Source organism: Schistocerca cancellata, chromosome 4, assembly GCF_023864275.1.
Source record: "Schistocerca cancellata isolate TAMUIC-IGC-003103 chromosome 4, iqSchCanc2.1, whole genome shotgun sequence".
Taxonomy (NCBI): Eukaryota; Metazoa; Arthropoda; class Insecta; order Orthoptera; family Acrididae; genus Schistocerca; species Schistocerca cancellata.
Window position 1 is genome coordinate 524,187,607 of NC_064629.1, and position 27,383 is coordinate 524,214,989.

General features: G+C 38.0%; 1 protein-coding gene across 2 annotated transcripts in view; it reads right to left on the reverse strand.

Moving 5' to 3' along the window:
* Positions 1–1,001: 1,001 nt before the first annotated feature.
* The window catches only part of LOC126183447 (elongation of very long chain fatty acids protein AAEL008004-like), a 261,743-nt gene continuing 235,361 nt past the window's right edge, over positions 1,002–27,383 (reverse strand). For both annotated transcript variants that reach the window (XM_049925439.1, XM_049925440.1), the window contains exons 6-8: positions 23,631–23,873; positions 6,610–6,856; positions 1,002–2,867 (exon numbers count right to left, since the gene is read on the reverse strand). In XM_049925439.1, coding sequence (XP_049781396.1) covers positions 6,614–6,856; positions 23,631–23,873 — 486 coding nt within the window. In that variant the 3' untranslated portion in view covers positions 1,002–2,867; positions 6,610–6,613. The remainder of the gene's footprint in view (positions 2,868–6,609; positions 6,857–23,630; positions 23,874–27,383) is intronic.

Genomic DNA, 27,383 nt, shown 5'->3' on the forward strand with positions numbered 1-27,383 from the left:
CACAATGAGCAAATATTAACACTAGATATGCGAGGATAAGTATCACTCATTATTGACTACTGCCTACACTGAGAACTACTCCATGCCAGTCATCAATACAATGTCCGCCTGCCGCCATTAGCCATGGCTTGAGTTGAGCCTAGACCTGATGCTACCAGAACTTGAAATGGTGTGATCTAGCATGGGCCATGTGCAGCCTGACATGAACCAACTCCTGGGCATATCTGAGGGGTCCTTAGTTCAGAGTCTGTGCCTGGATTCTCCCACACATGACCTACTGCCAAGCTGCCACCTGCCCTTTGCACAAGCACTCTGCTGCCCCTGTCCTGCATACACATGCTATGATGCCACAGACTTGCATCCATGGGTTGCTGGTGTTTCTTTCCTCACTGAGGCCCAGATTCAGAGTGCTGCCCACCTCACCTCTATGCTCCAACCTGGCTCTGTGGGCCATGCCTCCAATCTTGTGTCACTGCTCATTATCGTGTCCAGTGCTGGACTGACCATGCTACATAATCATCTGATACAGCACACAGAAGAATTATTATCGCACAAGGCTGCCACATGATTGTGATTTGCTGAGTGGAGCAGCTACTGCAGCTGCCACACGCTGCCACATGTTTTGTTTGTTAGAGCTCTGCCACCCTGTTTCATCACTCACTATCAAGATACCATCTTTGGTGTCTGCCTTTGGATACACGCTTGTAAATTTTTAAACACCTATCACTTTGTTTTATTTTCTTCACTATTTTGTTTTAGCTATTTATTAGGCTCAGCTTCTGAGTTAGTTTCTTTAAACATATGTAACATCTGTGCAATATAAGTCTGTGATGAGCAAGATCTGCAGTTTTTAAGTTTGATATTATTAAAAATGTAAAATCAGTGACTCATTTCAGATGACCACATGATGTATTTGTGTGTAGTAGGCACCTACAGCAAAATAAACAAATTAAATTACACTGTAAAGGTGGGAACTGAGCACAAAACAAAAAAATATGGGCTGATGGTAACATGTTCCATATATTTTTCTTCACTGGCAAAAATACAGAAAAATATACATGTAGCATACCACTTACCCAAAGTACAAAAATTTTGGCAGTGAATTCAGTTCATCAATCAAATGGCACAGTTATTTTTGAATCACAGATTTTAATCTCATTTAAAGGACATAATATTGATATTTTAAAATAAAGCAAAAATACAGATGTAAGAATTATACCGTTCATGTAATAACAATGTTTGCTCTGTGTTCCATTCTACTGATAAACTTAAAATTCCTCTAGTATTCAGCAGATCAAAGAAAAACAATAGAACCATTTCAACAGAAGCTGTATTCAAAATATTTTTGAATGACTGTCTTTTCTGTTGCCTGTCTTGTGGTAAATCAGTGCTATCAAACATAAGACAACTTATTTCATGTTTCTAAATGTTAAATTATTTACCTTATTGTTAAGTATACATATATGCATCAATGTGCAAGGACAATTATGTGTAATAAATGTAGGTATAGTTACATTTAGAATGATTGTAACAGACATCTGAATGAAAATTTACCAAAAAATTATTAATCTAGAATGGAATAAAGAAACCAAGAAATTCATAAAAAAATGCTTAATGATGTTACAGTTTTCTTTAATTTTTGGGTAATGGAATTTACTAGAAACAATTCAGAGTGATAAAGCTGAAGAAATACATCATTATCCATGAATGAAATCCTTAATAAATGTACAATAAATAGACATTTTTACAAACAACCTTTCGGTTTATAACATCAATGACTAAATAAACTTAAAAAGACATAAAAAAAGCTTTTTGCAATATAAATAATTTATTTTTGAAAATTATTTGCAGATTAACAAAGGAAAGAAAGTGTACATAGCTTTTTATTATTGACACATTCCACAAACCCAAAGGCTATTCTTCAATTTATGATGATAGTGTGATGTGTGTGCATATGATTCTTTTTGGTTATGGAAGGTAAATAGTACTTCAATTTATAAAGTTTTTAATCAATCTCTAAGACAAAAAAGATAGATCCATTATTTTATCAGCAGAATGAAGTTTTGTTACTAAATGTAAACTTAAAAGCCAATTTTAGAATAACTCATTGCATTTCTGTTACTATTCACAAAATTTGTCAGAAACTGGCACATTTTTAATATTTCATCAGTCCAGATGGCTGCAAGAAATAAGTTAACGGAATGAATTTTGAGTGTATTTTATGGGTGTCAATCAAGGTAAACATATGTGGCAAATAGTATTTAACCAGTGAATGTGAAATGTGAAGTACAGTTTTTAATCATTCCAATGAATTTTACACTGTGTGTTGATCTTCATTATCCTATAATTTGTAAAATTATTATCTAAGGCAAATGATCTTTAACATACTTGATCGAAAGCTAGTGAATCAAAGTATCATACATATTTATAGCAGTTTCTTAGACCATGTGAAATATAATGTATTGTGAAGTAGTCATTTGACAGACAGGTCCAGTATTACATCTGGAACCACCATAGGCATACAGAAAAACCTTTGGTTTGACAAGTAAAATGTAAAAAATACTACACTAAATAAAATATATGTCCACTGTTCTTCCCTTTTTTCATTCGAAAGCTAACAGAGAGCACAAAAATAACATGTACTACATCTTATGACAAAACAGTGGGTTTCAAACAGAAACCATGGAAATATCATAAAGATTAATTTTCCATTATTTCTGCAGCATTGACAAATACAACATGCAAAATGTTCATTGACACAGCTGCATAATCAGTGCTTCAGATGATGAAACAGTCTATGTTGGGCAGCTTTTCGACATACCACAGCCATAAACAGAAAAATGAATGGCAAAGTTTCCTTTCTGATCCTGTAAAATAAAATACTTTAAGTGCCTTGAGAATGACTAGCTCAGAAATGAGTGCTAAATTAAAACATAAAAAACATAGTGTCTTCTTCTCAAGATTAATCCTATAGCTCCACTTCTGTTATTGTTAGTTAGATGAATGTACTCCCTCACTTCACAACTTGTAGGTAAGTTGTGCAACACCAAGTTATACATTAACATTGTGATAACATTCAAGTCCGGGTGTGCACATAAGTATTGGTAACTATTTTAAGGAGTCACAGAAATGTCCAAAACAAGAAAGCATACTGATACTGGTAACGTTCTCATAATATGTTCTAACTAAAAAAAAAATGTGTTTTCAGTTCTCCCAGAATTTTGTAAAAATCTGTCTTGTGTAGAATAATGTTCTTGGAAATAAATTGCAAAACTTTTATATATTTTTGTAGTGAAAACATGAACTGTTTATTCACTATGATTCTACAATGGCAGGCATGTATTTTATGGGGGCTGTGTAATGAATGTTACAAGTCTGTATAGTTCATGAAACTTTTGTTTTCTTTGGCAAAACTTTGAAATATTTATTGTTTTGGATGTGTGTGAAACAAGTGGAACAGTTTTGGTGGGCACAACTGTAATAAGTAGTCATAGTGCTGGAGCATGATAATTTAGTGGCAATATTCAGTGTCCCCGTTCCTCAGAGTCAGCACTACCAGTGCACAACATGGAATACCAAACATGTATTTTACAGCATTATAGTGTGTGGGTGGTGCCAATACAACCTTATAGCCACTACCCCATGAAATGAGCATCAATGAAAATGTCTGCAGATTGTATAAACACTGTTCTGGTTTTGGGACACAATAGAACACTTTTTTGGTAAATTATGATATCCCTCTTAAAAATGCAGAGCATATTTATAGACTCTTTAATATAATCTTTTAAGATACTCTTTGGTACAAGAGACAAAGTTAACAATGTACTTGCATTTAGAAATTTAACTATGTACATCTATAATTTGACAATGGAATAATTATCACCTTAAACTAGATTTAGCAAATATAATATGTTGGTTAAGTTCTGTAGGTATGAAATAAGATTAAATCAGTGTATGCTCATGCCTATCATCATAGTATTTATGTATATGAAACAGACAATACAGCCTAAGTCAAGTCCTCTTGTTACAATAACTACTACTCAAATATGAACATGACACTTTTTTGCTGCGCCTTGTTGCTCTGCATCAGGTATATGACAAAACATTAAACTTTCATTTTCATTTCTTTACCTGTAAACACTGAATTACTTTACAAATAGCTTTCTTGTGAAAAACAAAATTTCTTTATCAAAATTGTCTGTATCAAAAAATGTTATTGAGTGATGTAGGAGGGCAGTACTTATGATGGTACACTCACGTTGGGTTTCCTGTGGCTTCCATAAATCACTTCAGGTGAATGTTAGGAGTATTTCTTCATATCAGCCACCTCTTATGTATTTTAATTCCTTATTCCTTTGGGCTCTTGTTTCCTGCCTCTAATGACAGTGATGCATTTGGCTATTTTCTCTTACAGCTTCCCAGAAAAATCTGGATCATCATTTCTTGTAGTGTATCCTTATCCTACTCATACTTTGTTCCTTTCCATCTGTGTATTTATTGTAGGCCTACATTTTAGTGTAAATATGTTTTAAGTGTTTTTTAAGGTCTACTTTATGGGTTATTATATTTTCTTATCTGATTTCTATTACTTATGTAGCAATTAATTCATGACGAAGTACTGTTGACTAGCATGGTCACATGGAAACTGATGAATTACAATTGAAATCTCTGTTTCTCATTTTGCTTTCATTTTTATTGAGATTCTACAGGGGTTGGATAAAAATATGGAAAGACCATGAGAAACGCATGTTTGAATGTGAATGCAGATGCTAGCCAGGCCTGCAGTTTGCATTGCTATGTCTGACCACAAAAAACACTTGTCCAGTGTCCTTAATACACTGCATGTGTCAGTCATGGTCAGAATAGTCATGGTCAGAATAATGTCCTGTGAAGCTATGAGTGCATTATTTTGCAGATAAGTGAATTCGAACGTGGGCAAATTGTTGGTGCTCAATTCTGCAACCAAGGAATCTGAAGTGTTTGGTGTTTCAAGAGGCACTGCATCAAAGATTTATACTGCATACAGCAACAGTGGAAAAACATCATCCAATAAGTAGCAATGCAGATGAAAGTGTATGCTGAATGATTGTGACAGGCAATTGTTGAAAAGGATTGTGATGAAAAGTAGACGATGACAGCTGCAAAAGTCACTGCAGAACTGAATATCACAGTTGCAAACCCTGTCAGCACTGAAACAACACAAAGGGAGCTCCATAAGCAGGGAATTTGCAAAGCGTGGAATTTCAAAACTACACATTAGTGATGCAAATGCCCATAACAGGAAAATGTGGTGCTAAAGCTATAAAACCTGGACTATAGAGCAATGGAAGAAATACACTTGATCAGATGAGTCTTGCTTTTCAACTTCTGGCAGAGTTTGTGACTCAAGAGTGAATCATGGTGGGAGCTTGGTGTTGTTTTAGAGATCCAAATTTTGGTATTCCATGAGATCCATCAGAACTTTGCAATGTCGCATTACTGCCAAGGTACATCCCATGGTACAGTGTTTGTTCCCCAATGATAATGCTGTGTTCCAAGGCAAGAGGGCCCCTGTTCACACAATTTGAATGATGCAGAACTGGTTTTATGAGCATGAAAATGAAGTGTCACATCTCCCATAGTCACTACAATCGCCAGATATCAATATTATTGAGCCATTCTGTTCCACTTTGGAGAGAAGGGAGCATGATTACTACATACCTCCATTATCATTACCTTAAGTTGCCACTATTTTGCATAAAGAATGGCATATGATTCTCTTAAAAACGTTACAGGACTTACATTTACCAATTATGAGATGAAAGGAAGCTGTTTTGAATCCCATAGGTATGGTAATGTGTTGTGTTGTTGTTTTTCCATATTCTTATCCACAGTTGTACATTATTGTTTATTTGTTTTATATCTCATATTTTATACCTATTAAAACACTGTGACTTGCAGTCTGGCCTCAGAAGCCAGGGACAGTGGTCATGTTTATGTGAGTATTGTGTGTGTGTGTGTGTGTGTGTGTGTGTGTGTGTGTGTGTGTGTGTGTGTGAGTGAGTTTGTGCGCGCGCGCATGCGTGTGTGTTGTCTAATTCAGAATAAGGCCTTTTAGCCAAAAGCTTACTTACTAGCAGCCTTTTTGTTGTGCCTGTCTGTGGCTCAGCATCTCTGCTATATGATGAGTAGCAGTCTATCCTTTTCAGGGTACTGCAACTAATTTAATCTATTTGTTTGTAAAATTACATTGCATTTTCCCCAGTTTCCTGAGATTTTCAGGCACCCAATTATGAATATTTGCCTTTACTGATTCTTAAGGTACATTCAGTATTAAAACACTGGAAACTTACACACATCCTAGCCTTCATGGAAAGAACATTGACATACTTCTGAAAGCATATAACTAAGTACAGGTACTCGTAATGGAAATCAGCAGTAACTGGGCTTTCCAGCACCAAACTGGCATATCACAATAAGCTTTGAAACAGCAAAATATATTTTTACTTTCAAAATACAATAATAATACCTACAATATTTGAAAAAAGCAAGAGAATTAATTTATAGTTTTGCACATTTGTAGTTTTCTAAGATAAAATTTTCTTATTAATGAAATTCTAGACTAATTACCTCATCATGCTTCCTTTTCTTTATTATGTGAATCTTGTTTTTCTTCAACCACTTTTCCATTGCTTATAGATTTCTCCTCACCAGACTGATTTTTGTTGTAGCTTGAATATGCCTTTCCATAAAAGTCATTAAATAAATAATAAAAGAATATGGCATTTGGTAGTGTCAAGAAAACTGACCATCTAGGGTAGCCACAGTCATAGAAGACCAACTGGAAGGAATGTAAGAAAGCCAGACAAAATTGGCCCTGTAAATGATAAGATGCATTCACTTTACAAAAATATTTTTTCTAACTTTGATTTTTTTAGTTTAGTATATTGACTGGTCTACATCTGTTTAGCTATTCATGATTAGCTACAATTGGAAATATTTTATAATGATTATAATGAAATTTTGAAGGTAAAATGTAAAGCATACACATCCCGATAAAACTGAATATAGCTTATGTTACACTGACTAAATGAAATAAATAATAGGTAACTGTCATTGTTAATACAATAACATTTTAAAAATAAAAAATACAGAGAATAAGATACTGATTTAATGGAAAAATTATAGATCTTAAACAAAAGTACTGCTGCCAAATGCTCAGCTTCACATACACATTAACTGAATGAAAATGGGAACATATCAACTTATAAACCTCTAATTCAATTTGAACCAAACTTGGTAGACATATTACTTACTTTCTGGAAATAAGCACTGTGGTAGTAAGAACTACCTAGCTCTCACTGAGGTGGGGGTGACATAGGAGAATGACAGACTGAGGAGGAGATGGGCAGAGAGACAGGGGAAGAGAAGGTGGACAGATAGAGGGGGAAGGAGATGGGCAGAGAGAGCATGGAAGGAGGGAATGGATAGAGAGAGGGGGAGAAGATTAGGGAGGAGGAGATGAGAGTAAGTGAGAAGATGAAGAGGAAGTGGACATAGAGAGGAGAGGAGGAGATAAATGGAGAGAGGGGTGAACAGGAGATGGAGAGAGGGGGGAGATGAGATGGAAAGACAGAGGTGGAGGAGGTGATGGGAGGAGAGAGGGAGAAAAGGAGATGGATAGAAAGAGGGAGAGGAGGAGGTGGAAAGAGAGAAGAGCGAGGAGGTGATGGACAGAGAGAGGGGAAAGAGTAGATATACAGAGAGATGGTGAGGTGGAGATGAGCAGAGAGAAGGAGAAGGAAGAGAGAGAAAGATGGAGTGAGGAAGGATATGGACAGAGAAGGGGGGAGGAAGTAGGAGATGGAGAGGGAATGGGGTAGGAGGAGATGGACATGGAGAGGGCAGGAGATGGACACAGAGAGTGGGGAGGAGACAGACAGAGAGAGGGGGAAGGAGATGGACAGAGAGATGGGAAGGTGGGCAGAAAAAGGAGGAGGTGTAGATGCCAGATGGAAGATGGCAAATGGAAGTGGACAGACAGAAAAGAAAGCTGGGCTGAGTAGCCAGGTGGAAGTACTGGTAGTGTGAGATACCACTATTTCCTTTATGTATGGGGATGGGGACCAGAAGGGGTGACATGTAAAAATGTTCTGAAACTACCTTTTGCTTCTTGTTTTCTGTATTGAGTTGACCACAAGTTGACCATTGAGGTGGCCACGAGAAATAGATCGAATAACCAATGGAAGGATAATGCTGCACGAGTCAGGGTGTGGAATGTAAGAATGGCAGGGAAGCTATAAAATCTGAAAAGGGGAATGCAAAAGCTGAATCTAGACGCAGTGGGGGTCAGTAAAGTGAACCGGAAAGAAGATAAGGATTCCTGATTAGATGCTTATAGGATAATATCAATGGCAGCAGAAAATAGTATAACAGGAGTAGGATTCATTATGAATATAATAGAGGGAAACATTCCACGTGGGAAAAATATATCTAAAAACAAAGATGATGAGACTTACCAAACAAAAGCGCTGGCAGGTCGATAGACACACAAACAAACACAAACATACACACAAAATTCAAGCTTTCGCAACAAACGGTTGCTTCATCAGGAAAGAGGGAAGGAGAGGGAAAGACGAAAGGATGTGGGTTTTAAGGGAGAGGGTAAGGAGTCATTCCAATCCCGGGAGCGGAAAGACTTATCTTAGGGGGAAAAAGGGACTGGTATACACTCACACACACACACATATCCATCCGCATATACACAGAAATGTCTGCTTGTGTCTGTTGCGAAAGCTTGAATTTTGTGTGTATGTTTGTGTTTGTTTGTGTGTCTATCGACCTGCCAGCGCTTTTGTTTGGTAAGTCTCATCATCTTTGTTTTTATATATATTCATTATGAATATGTAGATATGGCAGAGAGTGTCTTAATGTGAACAGTTTCTGTGATAGGGTTGTTCTTATCAGGATCAACAGCAAACCAACACTAACAATGACAGTTCAAGCATACATGCCAATGTCGCAGGCTGTAGATAAACAGACAGGGAAAGTATATGAGGATACTGAAAGGGTAGTGCAGAATGTAAAGGGAGATGAAAATTTAATAGTCTTGGGGAACTGGAATGCAGTTGTAGGGGAAGGAGAAGAAGAAAGAGTTGCTGGAGAATATGGCCTTGGTACAAGGAGTGGGAGAGGAGAAAGACTAATTGAGTTCTGTAATAAATTTCAGCTAGTAATAGTGAATACTTTGTTCAATCGCAAGAGGAGGAGGTATACTTGGAAAAGGCTGGGTGATAAAGTTAGATTAAATCATGGTCAGACAGAGATTCTAACATCAGATACTGGATTGCAAGGTGTACCCAGGAGCTGATATAGACTCAGATCACAATGTAGTAGTGATGAAGAGTAGGTTGAAGTTTAAGAGGCTTGCCAGGAAGAATCAATACACAAAGGAGCGGGGTATGGAAGCACTAAGGAATGAAGAGATATGCTTGAAATTCTCTAATGCTATAGATACTGCAATAAGGAATAGCTCAATAGACATTACAGTCAAAGAGGAATGGACATCTCTGAAAAAGGTTATCACAGAAGTTCGAAAGAAAAACATAGGTACAAAGAAGGTAACTACAGAGAAACCATGGGTAACAGAAGAAATACTTCAGTTAATCAGTGATAGAAGGAAGTACAAAAATGTCCAGGGAAATTCAGGAATACAGAAATACAAATCACTGAGGAATGAAATAAATAGGAAGTGCAGGGAAGCTAAGACGAATTGGCTACATGAAAAATGTGAAGAGGTCGAAAAAGTAATGATTGTCAGAAGGACTAACTTAGCATATAGGAAAGTCCAAACAACCTTCGGTGAAATTAAAAGTAAGAGTGGTAACATTAAGAGTGCAATGGGAATGCCACTGTTAAATGCAGAGTAGGGAGCACATAGGTGGAAAGAGTACATTGAAGGTCTCTATGAGGGGGAAGCTTTGGATGATGTGATGGAAGAAGAAACAGGAGTTGATTTAGAAGAGAGAGGGGTTCCAGTATTAGAATCAGAATTTAGAAGAGCTTTGGAAGACTTAAGATCAAATAAGGCAGAAGGGATAGATAATATTCCATCAGAATTTCTAAAATCATTGGGGGAAGTGGCAACAAAACAACTATACACATTGGTGTGTAGAATGCATGAGTCTGTTGATACACCATCTGACTTTCAGAAAAATATCATCCACACTATTCCCAAGACTGCAAGAGCTGATAAGTGCAAGAATTATTGCACAACCAGCTTAAGAATGCATGCATCCAAGTTGCTGAGAAGAATAAGAAGAATAAGAAGAATGGAAAAGAAAATTGAGATTGTGATAGATGACAATCAGTTTGGCTTTAGGAAAGGTAAAGGCAGCAAAGGCACCAAAGAGGCAATTCTAATGTTACAGTTGATAATGGAAGCAAGACTAAAGAAAAATCAAGACTTGTTCATAGGAGTTTTTGACCTGGGAAAGGGTTCGACAGTGTCAAATGGTGAAAGATGTTTGAAATTCTGCAGAAAATAGGGATAAGCTATAGGAAGAGATGGGTACTATACAATTTGTACAAGAGTCAAGAGGGAACAATAAGAGTGGAAGACCAAGAACAGAGTGCTTGGATTAAAAAGGGCATAAGACAGGGATGTAGTCTTTTCCCCCAACAATTCAATCTATTTATCGAAGAAGCAATGATGGAAATAAAAGAAAGGTTCAGGAGTAGAATTAAAATTCAGGGTCAAAGGATATCAATGATGCAATGGGATTGCTATCCTCAGTGAAAGTGAAGAAGAATTACATGATCCGGTGAATGGACTGAAGAGCCTAATGAATAGAGACTGTGGTTTGAGAGTAAATAAAAAAAAAGATGAAGTAATAAGAAGTAGCAGAAATGAGAACAGTGCAAAACTGAACATCAAGATTGATGGTCATGTAGTAGATGAAGTTAAGGAATTCTACTACCTAGGCAGCAAAGTAACCGAAGACGGACTGAGCAAGGACATCAAAAGCAGATTCGCCCTGGCAAAGAGGGAATTCCAGCCCAAGAGAAGTCTAGTAGTATCAAACACAGGCCTTAATTTGAGGGAGAAATTTCTGAGGATGTATGTTTGAAGCACATCACTGTATGGTAGTGAAACATGGACTGTGGGAAAACCAGAACAGAAGAGAACTGAAGCATTTGAGATGTGGTCTACAGCTGAATGTTGAAAAATAGGTGGATTGATAAGGTAAGGAATGAGGAGGTTCTGTGCAGAATTAGAGAGGAATGGAATATCTGCAAAACACTGACAAGGCTAAGGCGCAGGACAATAGGACATCTATTAAGACATCAGGGAATAACTTCTATGGTACTAGAGGGAGCAGAAGAGGATAAAAGCGGAAGAGGAGGACAGAGATTGAAATACATCCAGCAAATAACTGAAGACATAGGTAGCAAGTGGTACTATGAGATGAAGAGGTTGGCACAGGAGAGGAATTTGTTGTTTAGGGAACAAAGATCATATCACATGGGTGTATACCACAGGTAAACTTAACATCCTCTTTGGGGTTGCATTGTGTAAAACAGGGTGAAGTGGGACACATTCTCAGTGAATACCCCATTGAATTTACTTCAATGCTTCATGACACTTTACATATAAAATCATGCAACATTGTGGTATAGTGTGCCTGGGCTCAAATGTTTAAAAATACATTTGGTTATGGGCATTTCCGTGGGTTTAAGAATTGTCCTATGTTGGGGTCTCTGGGGTGGATTGGGAGAGAAATTTATTTGTGCTTTAATCTCCCTCTAGTGCACTATGGGGGTGAAATGGAACCGAGATTTTAGCACCCCCTACACATTTTGCAGGTAAGTAACACCTCAGAGCACAGTAAGTAGAAAATTGTTTATTATAGGCTGCTGTACATGAAGTTTTGCTAGTTTATGTTAACACCAGTAATTTTCTGAAAAGAAGACAATTGTAATGCACTTTAACATGAAAAAAATATCATATCAACTTACACTTATTGAACTTTCATTATGTCAACATTCTTGGACAAAGTTAGGAAGAGAGGGTGCTCTCCTGATGTCTTTATACACATCAGTACCCCATATAATATATTTTTACAGAACATACAGGATGTCAGAAGTGGGAGGATATGGAATATTGTATTTTTTACCATCCTTTTTTTTATTAGAAAATTTACTTCAATCATATTATTCTTTGGTGTGCTGATTACCTTGCCTACATGGTTTTATCTTAGAGGTCTTCCTCTGGTGAATTTCCCCACAATGAAGTCCCTGGCTTGTTCCCTCATTCTTAGTAGAAATTGACATTTTATTTCACCACAACTGTTCTCATCTGGAGGAATCCAAACTTCTTCTCAACAGTTCCCTTCACATCCATCAGCATTTCAACATGTCAGACATTACTGGAAGAATGATGCTCAGAGATACTGGTGTAGCTGACAGAAGTTGTGGCCAACACCTGAGGCCAAAATCAGCAGGAAAAATACTCATACCTGATTGAACAGTCAGACTAGATACAGCTGTGACAAGCTTTTCATATACACACATTTAAAAAAAAAAAAAAAAAAAAAAAAAAAAAAAAAAAAAAAAAAAAAAATTGCGTCACCCTGGTTCCCAGAACTCCTTAAAACAGACGTTGACTGTGGATATTGTATCACAGACACAGTCCCTTTGACTGTACAGACATGTCACTAAACCTGCCCAAAGATGTAAACAACCATGCATGAGCAGCGCCTATTAGACTGATCAGTTCCAGTCATTCCGCCACAAATGAGGTACACAGTCGTGTGGTCTGTAGCTCAACGATACCTAGATGGTCAGTACCATGGTTTGATCACATCTGCAGTGTTACTTTGTGCCAGAAAGGGCTCTCAACAAGAGCAGTGTCTAGGTGTTTTGGAGTGAACCAAAACAATGTTGTTTGGACATGGAGGAGATACAGAGAGACAGAAACTGTTGATGACATGCCTTGCTCAGGCTGCGCAAGGGGTACTACTGCAATGGATGGCCACCACCTGTGGTTTATGGCTTTGAGGAGCCCTGACTGCAACGCCACCTTGTTGAATAATACTTTTTGTGTAGCCTCAGCACGTCATGTTACGACTCAAATTGTGCGCAATAGGCTGCATGATTCCCAACTTCACTCACGACGTCCATGGCAAGGTCCAACTTCGCAACCATGACACCCTGCAGTGCGGTACAGATGGGCCCAATAACATGCCGAATGGTTGGCTCAGGATTGGCATCATGTTCTCTTCACCGATGAGTGCCGCATATGCCTTCAACCAGAAATCGTCGGAGACGTGTTTGGAGGCAACCCGGTCAGACTGAACGCCTTAGACACATGGTCCAGTGAGTGCCACAAGGTGGACGTCCCCTGGTGTTTTGGGGTGGCATTATTTGGAGTCGACATATGCCACTGGTGGTCATGGAAGGCACCGTAATGGCTGTATGATATGTGAATGCCATCCTCCAACCAATAGTACAACCATATCAGCAGGATATTGGCGAGGCATTCAGCTTCATAGATGACAATTCATGCCTCCATCATCCCCATCTTGTGAATGACTTCCATCAGGATAATGACACCGCTCAACTAGAATGGCCAGCATGTCCTCCAGACATGAACCTTATCGAATATGCCTGGGATAGATTGAAAATGGCTGTTTATGGATGATGTGACCCACCAACTACTCTGAGGGACCTACACCAAATCGCTGTTGAAGAGAGGGACAATTTGGACCAACAGTGGCTTGATGAACTTGTGGATAGTATGCCACAATGAATATAGGCATGCATTAATGCAAGAGGATGTGCTGCTGGGTATTAGAGGAACTGGTGTGTACAGCAATCTGGAGCACCACATCTGAAGGTCTCACTGTATGGTGGTACAACATGCAATGTGTGGTCTTCATGAGTAATAAAGAGGCCAGAAATGATGTTTATGTTGATCTCTATTCCAATTTTCTGTACATGTTCCACAACTTTCAGAAATGAGGTGATGCAAAAGTTTTTTTGATGTGTATAAAACATCTGTCCATATCTTCTCTGACTCTGAGTGCTGAACTTTCCTTGGCCCTTTCTGCAGCACTTTATGAAGATCTAATGATATTATATCACATTCTCATTGGTGTGTTTTCAACTTTCTCCAGTGCTTGCTTTGGATTTCTTGGAAACTGGACATTGACAGGCAGTCCTTGTTCAGTTTTTCCAGTTGATCAAATCAACCCTCCATGCTGCCTTCATGGACCTGAATAGAGCAACATCCAGTGGCTGAGTAAGGTGTGTAGAATTCAGAGCCAGCATTATACAAGCAATATTGTGAAATTGACATGGCCCTATCACTTCCTGGGAAGCAATGACATGGAAAATTGTCCCCCACAACAGATTTTCTTCTGTCAGACCTTCTTAAGTATGGGAAACTATTTTCAAAAACCATTCTTCAAATAATGACATGTAAATCCAACCAGATTTGCTTACTGCATAGTATGTGTCCTCAACACCATCTTCTGTCCAAGTTGTGTAGAGACTTCTGCTTCCACTCATGTAGAAAACAAATGGTGGAAGCATTCCTCCATTTCCAGATACAACAAAAATTACACTGGTTGACAGTTTCGATGTGATCAAAAACTCTTTCAGGATCTTAACATCTGCTTCATACAATGGCTGTGGAAGACCAAGGACCGTATGTGAAGTTTGTTTCATAATAATTTAATATAGTCTCTGGAGGAATGTGTTTCAAATTAGCTTCCAGGTTTTTAGTAAGCAATGAGAGATTCTTCATCAGCAGTAGCCCTTGATCTCTTTACAGTTTCAGATAGATTCTTGATCTAGTCCCTCCCTGGTCTTTTTTCCTTGAACTTATTCACATGATGTCCATGCCAATCAAGAAAATTGGCCTCATGAATAAATTAATGGCAAATACATTCCAAAAATTTGTGTACAACATAACCTCACTACCAGCTCTTGAGGTTGTTGGTTAGTTTGAGAATTAAATTAATGTTCTCCATAGCTAGTGAGGTGGTTTGTGAAGATATCACATAGTTTTCCTTTTCCTATATGAAAGAAAAAATCATTCAGTGAATTAGTTACTAACAGAATTAGCTTAAAATAAGGTGCATCTGCTTTATTAAACCTTATTGGACAAAACTAAGAGCAGAGACTAACTTCCTTCAGAACGAGTCACTAGATGTCAGCACTGACAAAATAGTAAAGATGATAATGTCTCACTTCACCCCAAACTGCAGTATTTGTGTAATATATGTGACATTCGTACATGGGATTTTAGGTCATAGGTAAAAGGCTTGTATATTAGAAAAATATGCATGTATGTGAGTATGTTCCACACCCACTCCTAGACCACTACATTGATTTTAATGGAACTTGGTACACACACTGAGGTGACAAAAGTCATGAGATACCCCTTAATATAGTGTCAGACTTCCTTTTGCTCCGTGTAGCACAGAAAGTCAATGTGGCATGGACTCAACAAGTCGTTTGGAGGTCCCTGCAGACATATTGAGCCATGGTGCCTCTATAGCTGTCGATAACTGCGAATGTGTTGTTGGTGCAGGGTGTTGCACATGAACTGACCTTTTGATTACATACCATAAATGTCTGATGGGATTCACATCAGGTGAAGTGGGTGGCCAGATCATTCACATGAATTTTCCAGAATGTTCTACAAACCAGTCATGAACAACTGTATTGCCATGACAGACATCTTTGAATGGGAACATGAATGGCCACAAATGGTCTCCAAGTAGCCAGACATAACCATTTATAGTCAATGATTGGTTCAGTTAGACATGAGGACCCAGTCTATTCCACAGAAACATAGCCCACACCACTATAGGACCACCACCAGCTTGCACAGTGCCTGTTGACAACTTGGGTCCATGGTTTCATGGGGTCTGCTCCACACTCAGAGCCTACCATTAGCACTTACAAACTGAAATTGGGGCTCATCTGATCATGTCATGGTTTTCCAGCCATCTAGGGTCCAACCAATATGGTCACGAGCCCAGGACACGTGCTGCAGGCAATTTTATGCAGTTAGTTAAGGCGCTACCACCGGTCGCCAGCTGTCATAGCCTATTAATGTCAAATTTCACCACACTGTCCCAACGGATACATTCATCGTACATCCCACATTGACTTCTGCAGTTATTTCATGGAGTGTTGCTTATCTATTAGCACTAACAACTATATGCAAATGTTGCTGCTGTTGGTCATTAAGTGAAGGTCATTGGCCACTGCATTGTGCATGATGAGAGGTAATACCTGAAATTTGTTTTTTTGTTTTTTTTTGGCACAATCTTGACGCTGTGGATCTTGGAATATTGGATCCATTAATGGTTTCCAAAATGGAATGCCCCATGTGTCTAGCTCCAACTACTATTCCACATTCAAGGTGTGTTAATTCCGATTGTGTGACCACATATACATTGGAAACCTCTTCACAAGAATTACCTGAGCACAAATGACAACTCTGCCAATGCACTGGCCTTTTATACCTTGTGTGTGAGATACTACTACCATCTGTATTTGTGTATATCACTATCCAATGACTTTCATCACCTCAATGTATACCACTTATTGTCTGGTAATAAATACTGTGGGAATAAGAATTACTTCCCACTGGGGTGGTGGTAGGATGAAAATAGGATGACATTGGGGAGAAGTACAGAGAGAGAGAGAGAGAGGGGGGACAGGAGTGGATGGTGAGAGTGTGAGAGGTGGAGATATGCAAAGAGAGAGGTGAGGAGGATATGGCGAGAAAGGAGGGAGGCGTAGACAGACAGAAAGAGAGGGTAAAAGGGGTGATGGAGAGAGAGGGGTGGGGGGCATAAGAGGAGATGGACACAGAGAGGGCACTAGGAGATGGGCAGATGGAGGTGGAGTATGAGATGGACAGAGGGTGGGGGAGGAGAAGATGGACAAAGAGAGAGGGGGCAGGGGGAGATGTGTAACATACCTGTAAATGAGTGAAGTCATGGGTAAACAGCAAGTGTTGTCATAAAAACCACACTGTTGTAGTCATAAAAACCACACTGTTGTAAATTACTCCTGTGTTTCTGAAGCCATTTTCCTACGACTGTGTCTTATCACTGCTCCTCACCCTGCTGGTCTGTAAAAAATTTACATTGATTCTTGCTTCCATTTTTCCTTCCACTTCTGTAGAGTTATGACCATACTTTTGTAGTGGCCAGCTTCTGATGTGATCTGTTTTTCTTAAATTCCTTTATGTGGCCTGTACTAGCAATGGCCTTATGAGCACAGATTTTGTTTTTTTGTTTGTTTTTTAATATTAGCTTCTATCATAACATTCAGCTTTAAAAGTAGGTATTTTTAATGGTTCCAATTTTTAACAGTCCATCTCTATTGCATCTTATTAGTTTTCACTGAATGAGGTGGCATAGTAATTAGTGCACTGGACTCACATTCAAGAGGCTGACAGCTCAAACCCGCGTCCGGCCATCCTGATTTAGGTTTTCCATGATTTCCCTAAATTGCTTCAGGCAAATGCTGGGAATGTTCCTTTGAAAGGGATGGCTGATTTCCTTCCCCATCTTTCCCTCATTTGATGGCACCAATGACTTGGTCGTTTGGTCCCCTACCCCAAATCAATGAACCAACAATCTTATTAGTTTATTTGTACACTTGTTTCATTACTCACTTTGTTTCCTTGTCCACTTGCTTCATTATTTGTGACTATTTTTCTTCTGTACCCTCATTTATATGCCATATATAAAATAATATGAATTTATTGTTGGTTGGTAGAGCAAACCAATTAATGTCAGGCTTACCGCAATCCTGGCCACACTAACATGTAAGGTGATGTAAGGTCTGTTATGTAATATACATTGACTCACATTGCGTTTCATGTGCTTGTTATGGTATGCTGATAGCCTTCCTGATCCAAAAGTACTACTTTACACTCAGCTTGGAGGTGAAAATTCCATGTTATTACTTCACCAACATTTTTTAAGATAAGTATCCAATTTAGCTCACTAAACTGTTGTATCAACCGTTTATTAATTGATTTCTGTCAAATTAGTGAGTTAAACTTCTTCCCTCTGTCTTTCTAAAAGTGATTTCATGTTTATTTAACATTTTCCAGTGTAGCAATTGATAACTAGCAGTGAGTAATTTATTTCTCCACTGTAGCATTTTTTATGCAACTAATGGCTATTGTGCATTTTGTCCATATATTGTCACAAGAAAGTATTGCATTTTTTCTGAATAATAAGTTATTTGTATTAAAACAATACTTGTTGACTGGTAATCATGCATGATATCCTCATCAAAATTATTTTCCTTCTTCAGCTGTAGACAGATCTCCATCATGATGTTTATTTTCTATTTAGCTCATAATTTTGATAATTTAGTCTATATAGTTATTTTTATATATTTTTTTACCTCTTTGTTACTAACATATGCTGATATACACTGAGACTGTGTACATGACAGAGTGGTTAAGGGCTGAATTTGTAACAGGAAGGAATGTTGTTGAAATCCATATTCCATCATCCTGATTTAGGTCGTCTGTAAATTAGTTTATGCGCATTTTGTACCAATTCCTCAAACAAGACCAGAGCTAAAGCCTGTCACCAACCGTGTTCAATAACTATCTCTAACGACATGTTATAATAAGACATTAGATACTAACATAATTTTCTTCACCTTGATTGTATGGACTGTGTGCTGGATTGGCTAATATGCAATATGTTTGCTGTATTTCAGTGTTTTCTTTATCCTTAATGTCTGTGCAGCAACTGTTTTCTTTTTGTATAGGATCAACCCTATAGATTCTCTTTGTGAGCTGCCTTTCAATATGATATTGCCACTGCCTAAACCACATCCATTTTAAATACCCTAGTTTCCTGCATAATTTTTTTCTTTCATTATTAGTGCAGAATTGTTCATCAGACCCTGAGTTAATAAATTATGAATTTTGACCTTTTCAAAATGTCCTCCTTTCCTAAAGCATATTTTTGTATGTATTACTTTATTTTATTACAAGTTCCACTGATACTTATAGCTATACAGCTGCAAAAAAGAAGTATGGTAGATGAGAGTGCTGAAACTAGAGGATAGCATACTTAGGAACATGTGATGTTTTTTGGTTGGTATTTTAGTCTAGTGACTAATTTTAGGATCATACGAGTGAAAGCTAGCTAGAGACAACCATAGTCAGTTTCTCCTATTTTCTGGTGTTTTTTATTGTTAGACATGAGGTTGAATTTTGCACAGTATTTGTAAATATTTAATATTCTAGAGATTTAAATGCTGTAAAGTAAAGCTATTTGGAACATTAGTAGTACTGCTCAATTTGATTTCACTTACTGATTATTGGTGTGTTGCAGAGTAATAATGTAACAGATAGCTTATTAAAAACAGTATTGACAACTTTTTATTGACTGCAATGCTTTTAAAATTCAATCAAATACTTGATCCTAGGTACACGAATTTGGAAAAACCTTAATTTTCTGGAATAATTTTTTAATTTCAGAAAAATACTGCAGTGCATAAAAAGTGACTGTCATAATTTAAAAATGTAGTAAGGAAGTATATTAAAACTTCTGTTACAGAGGCAGAAGTCTGAAAAGTGTAGCGAGGTACAACATTCTTCCCTATATTCTACAACAAAATGTAAGGAGTCAATTTGAACTTAAACTAATGGGGGATCATACTAATACAATTATAATACCACTAAACTACATGCAAGCAAGCTCATCTAAGGAAAATCGTTCACCAACTGAGTACAGTGAGATTAGCATCAGGTGTTTCTTCAGTTTTCTCTTAAATTTTGATTTTATAAGAGGAAGGCTTTTTATTCCTATCAGTAGAGCTATGAACACTTCAATTCCTGAGTAATTTATGCCATTCTGTACAAGGATGAAATTTGTTTGGCTGCTGTGCAAGTTTTATTTTGACCTGATATTATGGTAATATGCTCTATCAGTTTGGGAAAGGGTGCAGCTTCTTCTAACAAAATGTATGAGCGACAAGATAATTTGTGATATTGCAAAAATCTGTAGCTTCTGATACAGATTTTTGTAGGAGTGCCTTATATGGACATATAATGCGGAATGATCTCTTCTGAGTAATAAATGCCATAATGCCATAAAACAATAGCCCTCAGAAATTTCCAAAGTAAGCAGCTCTGACTGTTTCCTTATCCACAGTCAATTTAGTCATGCAAATGTTGCCATATGAAGTCTTTCTGCTAGATGTATAATGTGACATGACCATTTTAATTTGTGTACATCTAAGAACTTGGAGGAGTTTACTTCCAGTATTCATTGTCCCTTATATTTTAAATTTATGCCTTCTTGTTCATACTGTGTCATATGTATTAGTATATAGTGCATGCTTCTGTTTTATCAATTAGGAAGTTAAGCCACTCTTCTCCTCATGATAGAGATTTATATAGAAAGTGTTGTGACTACTAAACTTTCGTATTTGTATTGTATTTGTTTTTAATTTACTGGTCCTGTAAATAGTGTTTAGGTACATATTTTGCCATAAACGATGTAGTACAAGTCAGCTTGGTACAGTATATACAACATCATACACATAGATATTTTGAAAAGATAAATAATTTAAAATTTTTCAATACATGTTGAAATTGATGACAAAATTAATATAATGAATTACAATGATAGACTGGTTAGGAATATTTGAGCAGTTACACTATACTTTTCTGGTTCTCTAAAAACTCAGAAACAGAATAGAAGCAGTGGTCAAGCAAGTACTCTTTCAGTTTCACTTTAAACTTTTGTAAATTTTGCATCTCTTTCAAATAGGATGGCATGTGATTGTACAGCATTATGCCAGTATGGTACACTCCTCTCTTACAAATGTTTGTACTTACTGTATTGACATGCAAATAATGCTTCTGCCTAGTATCATGAGGGTGGTAATCACAGTTATACTTGAAGATACACTCCTGGAAATTGAAATAAGAACACCGTGAATTCATTGTCCCAGGAAGAGGAAACTTTATTGACACATTCCTGGGGTCAGATACATCACATGATCACACTGACAGAACCACAGGCACATAGACACAGGCAACAGAGCATGCACAATGTCGGCACTAGTACAGTGTATATCCACCTTTCGCAGCAATGCAGGCTGCTATTCTCCCATGAAGACGATCATAGAGATGCTGGATGTAGTCCTGTGGAATGGCTTGCCATGCCATTTCCACCTGGCGCCTCAGTTGGACCAGTGTTCGTGCTGGACGTGCAGACCGCGTGAGACGACGCTTCATCCAGTCCCAAACATGCTCAATGGGGGACAGATCCGGAGATCTTGCTGGCCAGGATAGTTGACTTACACCTTCTAGAGCACGTTGGGTGGCACGGGATACATGCGGACGTGCATTGTCCTGTTGGAACAGCAAGTTCCCTTGCCAGTCTAGGAATGGTAGAACGATGGGTTCGATGACGGTTTGGATGTACCGTGCACTATTCAGTGTCCCCTCGACGATCACCAGTGGTGTACGGCCAGTGTAGGAGATCGCTCCCCACACCATGATGCCGGGTGTTGGCCCTGTGTGCCTCGGTTGTATGCAGTCCTGATTGTGGCGCTCACCTGCACGGCGCCAAACACGCATACGACCATCATTGGCACCAAGGCAGAAGCGACTCTCATTGCTGAAGACGACACGTCTCCATTCGTCCCTCCATTCACGCCAGTCGCGACACCACTGGAGGCGGGCTGCACGATGTTGGGGCGTGAGCGGAAGACGGCCTAACAGTGTGCAGGACCATAGCCCAGCTTCATGGAGACGGTTGCGAATGGTCCTCGCCGATATCCCAGGAGCAACAGTGTCCCTAATTTGCTGGGAAGTGGCGGTGCGGTCCCCTACGGCACTGCGTAGGATCCTACGGTCTTGGCGTGCATCCGTGCGTCGCTGCGGTCCGGTCCCAGGTCGACGGGCACGTGCACCTTCCGCCGACCACTGGCGACGACATCGATGTACTGTGGAGACCTCACGCCCCACGTGATGAGCAATTCGGCGGTACGTCCACCCGGCCTCCCGCATGCCCACTATACGCCCTCGCTCAAAGTCCGTCAACTGCACATACGGTTCATGTCCACGCTGTCACGGCATGCTACCAGTGTTAAAGACTGCGATGGAGCTCCGTATGCCACAGCAAACTGGCTGACACTGACGGCGGCGGTGCACAAATGCTGCGCAGCTAGCGCCATTCGACGGCCAACACTGCGGTTCCTGGTGTGTCCGCTGTGCCGTGCGTGTGATCATTGCTTGTACAGCCCTCTCGCAGTGTCCGGAGCAAGTATGGTGGGTCTGACACACCGGTGTCAATGTGTTCTTTTTTCCATTTCCAGGAGTGTATTTCCATCTTTTAAAATACTTCCTTTTGTGAAATTTAATATTTCATAAGCAAGGAAGAGGCAGTATATTGAGGTTTTTTAATATTGGTCTACAGAAGTCTCTGTACTTAGCATGGTTTATTATTCTAAGAATCTTTTTCTGTAGCCTAAATGTTTTGTTTGTACCTACGGAGTTCCCCCAAAAGATAATGCCGTACATCAGCAGTGACTGAATACTGCCATGGTACATTGTGATCACTGACACACGGCTTGTATTTTGTGCGAGGATTATTACTGCATATGTAAATGTGTTTAACTTTTTATTTACATGGGTAAGATGTGTCTCCCATTTTAGGTATATAAGTATACCTCAAAATTTTGTGTCACTCACAGATGAGACAGTTTTTCCATCAATTTTAAAAATCGGTTTTGCAGGATGTAGTTTCTGTGAACTGTGGAAATTGACTGTCACTGTTTTTTCATTATTTATTATTAGCTCATTTGTTCTGGACCATTGTGTCAAATTTTGTATTATACCTGTAGCTGTTTTTTGAAGGCTTTCCTCATCACATGATTTGATTAGGATATTTGTGTCATCTGCAAAAAGTACTGTTGTCCATTTAGTTATTTTTTCTGACAAATCATTAACATAAAGAATGAAAAGAATTGGCCCAAGGACTGACTTTTAAGGAACTCCATATGTCATGTTTTGTGCATTACTGTAAAAATTACAAACTTTTTGTGTTTTTATGTCTTTGTATTTTATTTGAGTGATCTGTTGATGGTCATGAAGGTAGGAATGTATCCACTTGTTTGTCAGGCCTCGTATTCCATAATTACCTAGCTTCTGCAACAGAGTACTATGATTAATTACATCGAATGCTTTGCGAAGGTCAAGAAATATGCCAGACACATGTTGCTTATTATCCACTTCAGTTAGAATTTCATTTAAGAAGGCATAAATAGCTGACTGTGTTGATCTGCCAGTTCTGAATCTGTGTTGTGCATCACTTATTATGTTTTCTTTATTTATATGTGAGAAGTCCGTGTAGTGAGTTTTTTAATTGGGAACATAAAGAGTGCATGTGTTTTTGACTCACTGAAAGAAACGGTAAACTAGCAGATGTCCTACCTTTCTCTAGGACCACAGTGTACATTTAGGACAACTAGTAATAAGAATTTCAGATGTTGCAGTAATTTGTTTATGCTATTCTCTTTAAAATTCTAAATTTATCAACAACAGACAAAAGAAGTTTAATGGAATTATAACACACCATCTGCAATGTAGTGATGTACTTCTTCCACCACAGATACTTCTGGAACTGTGGTCCCATAGCTGCCATCATGTAGTAGAAGTACATAATTATGTGCACAAAAGAATTTATCACTCCAATGAACGTTCCATGGCCTCCAGGGTAATATTTTGTGGCTCCCCATGACACCATTGGCATCACAGTGTGGTGATACATGTGCAAGAAAGTGATTTGACGGTCTTTTTTTCGTAGCACGAAGAAAACCTGGGAAGAAAACCATGACAGTCTATAAATTTATTCATTTATTCTTTGCCCATGGACTCTATCTAATAATTTTCAGCTGAGAATATAGGGTGCATCAGACAATTTCATATATGCAATAAATGTAGAGAAAAAAAAACAGGATTACCTTTTATTGGTACAGATGAGGCTATTACATATTTTCTGTTACAGTACAACAGTTAACACTTAATCTGATATTTAATATTGACTCACACCATACACAGATTTATCTGTATGATAAGCTTTGAAATGATTAAATAAATTTAATTCATTTAATTCCTTAACTGATTTTGCAAGCTTGCTGAAAAACATTTTGCCTGCTTCATCAGGAACACTCATTGTCATTTTCAGATTTCTCTGTCTTGTGTAATAATTATCCTTTTCTCTTGTTGCATGCCTTTATTAATGTGGGGTTTAAAACTTATTCTCACAGCTATAATATTCTGTTATATCTGCAGTAAGTACACTACAGTGTACAAAAGCTTGTCTACAAGTTTGTTTGGATGGTACTGTGGCTTCACATCTCTTGTTCTTTTTAAGTAGCTATCTTGTTCACTTCCCCATATATGAACTGAGTAGGACAGATGTGGGAATGCAAGTCCATAGTAAAAGGCCCTGAGTACTTTATCATCTATAACTCTTGCTGTTTTGTGCATGATGAAGATTTCTGTGTTTCTCTTGTTACACAGAAAATCTATTTGCTACCTCCATGGTGAACGCTTATCTTTAATAGTTCCTAAGAATTTTGTGCTGCTTACATCTTTAATTGTCTCACTATTTAATTTAATATCATGTTATACTTTTCGCTCTGTTTGGTTTGGAACACTAAACACATTGTTTTAGATTGATTTATAAAAAAATTGTATAGTATTAGATATTTATTTGCAGTTTCAATACTTATGAGTGCTTCCTTTTCAAGCTCCTCCTTTGTATCAGTTGCACATACAACTGCAGTGTCATCAGAATACACTGTAAGTTCCTGTTTGATATATTCTGGGAAGTCATTTACATAGAGAATAAACAGTATGGGACTGAGCACAGAACCTTGTGGCACTCCATGCCTGATAGTTTATAATTGAGATCTGTAATTAATTATATTTCAATCACTATTATGATTTATTTCTGTGCACTGGTTCTTATTTGACAATGTCTTAGCACTTCCCTCAAATCCTATGCTGACAGAGTTAACCTGGAATGATTTACACAGTTAAATGCTATAGATAGTTCCATGAAGATCCCACAAGTCTTCTGTTTCCTGTCAAGCAAACACAGAATATGCTCAACTAAATCTGTTGATGCAGTTATTGTCAATTTGTCTTCTCTGAAACCATGTTACCGTTGTGATGGGTTTAGTATTTGAAATTTGTTTATAAAAACTTAAATTCTATTCTTTATTAACATGTCATATATTTTACCAAAAGCTGAGATTAATGAGATTGGTCTGTAGTTTCCAAATTCACCTCTATCCCCTTTCTTAAAAACTGGATTTACTTCGCTTGTTTTTAGTGTATCTGGAAATGTACAGTCCTCTACTGCAGCATTCAGTGCATGTGTTAAGGGTTTCATCATACTTGCCCTACATTCTTCTATGAGGTGTGTTATAACCCTATATGAGCCTGATGGAAGCTTGACCGTTAGTTTCTTTATTAGTGTTGAAACGTTTGTACCAATTTCTGGGATGAAAGCACTGCTATGCTTTATATGTGGGATTTCTGACATTGTACTTTCTTTGGCTGTTTTTTTCAGTTCATCTGTTACAGTTATATAATATCTATTAAAGGTTTTCACTGTTTCTAGAGGATCTTGATAACCTTTGCCATCTTTCAGTGGACAAATGTGCTCTGTCAGTTTTGTTACATTTCCTTTCTATTGATTTATGAAGGACCATAATGCTTTTACATAATTCTCTCTTTATCTTCAGCTGTCTTAATGAAAAATGTCTTTGTTTCTCTGATGGATCTGCAACACTCTTTGTTTTTTATTCTGTACAAAGTATTATACACCTCAGTGTTTGTTTGGTTGGCAGGGTCTTATTTCTTGCATGGAGTATGTGTATAGTCACCCAGCTTTTAATTTTTGGTATTTGTTTCCTAGCCTTTTGCTGACAAGATGTGTAAGATTATAACACTAATTAAATGAAGATAAAACTGGTTCCATTTAGCATTTGCATCATTTTCTTTGTACACTGCTTCCCATTTTTCTTTCATTACTATCTTTTTTAGTTGAATGAAGTTTTCTGTGTTTATCTACCTCTTTTGCTCCTGTATCTTTTGCTCACGTCTTTATGTTAATGTCTATCATGCTGACAAAATGGTCTGCAAGTGTGGAGTTTATTACCTCGATGTCACAGCAGCATGAAGGAATATTTGTTATTATATGATCATTAGTAGTTTCAATTAAGTTAGTTACTCTGATGAGCTTATTTATTTTTATTCTTAGGTTGGGAGTATGCAGTAAGTCCATTAGTGTCTTAGAGTTTTCTTTATTTTGCCTGGTATGTTCAAATCCCCATTAATTATTAAACCAGCATATTTTTTAAAGTTCTTGGATTGTGCTTTCTAGTTGTACAAAGAATGTTTTTTATTTTGCCATTTGGTGATTGGTACAGAACTAAAACACTGCATGACCTTCCTGTAATTTTTATTTCCACTGCAGTAGCTTTAAAGTTAATTTCTCTAGTATGTTTTGTGGTGTTTTGTATGAATTTAGTTGATTTGTAGCTAGAGAAAATGGCAACCGCACCACCTTCTGCAGTGTTCTGCAAAAACTGGTTACATGTGCATAATTTTTCAGGTTGTGGATCTCAATCAGATTTTCTTTTAGCCCATGTTCAGTATCTACTAGAATGTTTGGTTTATATTCCTGCAATATTACATATAAGTCATCCAGTGTGTTGTTATGTACTGTACATTCTGGTGAAGTATTGTAACTGTTGTTTTTAATTTTAATGATGTCCCTTTTTGTGATGCAGTAAGCATTTCACTAGCTCCCCATGCTTCAGTTAGACTGTATTGATCTTTTTTTCATGTTGGGTACTACAACTGACTCATCTCTTTGTACAGAATTTAAATTTTTGGCAATATATTTACACTGGCAACTGAGACGAGTATTTTTAATTGCAGTTTTTCTGACGTCTTCCTCTGCTTGCTCGATGCTATAAAAAATCCTCACTTAATGTAGCAGGACTCTTAGGTCTCAGGCACCTACCCTGACTTAATGCTTCTACTGCTGCTGCTGTTGCTGCAGATCTCCCAGGCCTCAGGCACCTCTGCTATGTGGTTGCTGTTACTGATGCTACCAGCATTCTTTGTCTCAGTGGCTGCCCTTGTCTGGCTGCTGCAGCTGATGATTCTCCTGTCTTCACTTTTGGCACCTGCGAGTAATCTGCTCGCTCGTGTGTATGGAGTTGCGGCCATTCGACTATGGGTTGTAGTTCTCAGTTTCTTGCATTCTAGAGTCTTTTTGGTAGTTTGATATAATGTCTAGGTATAC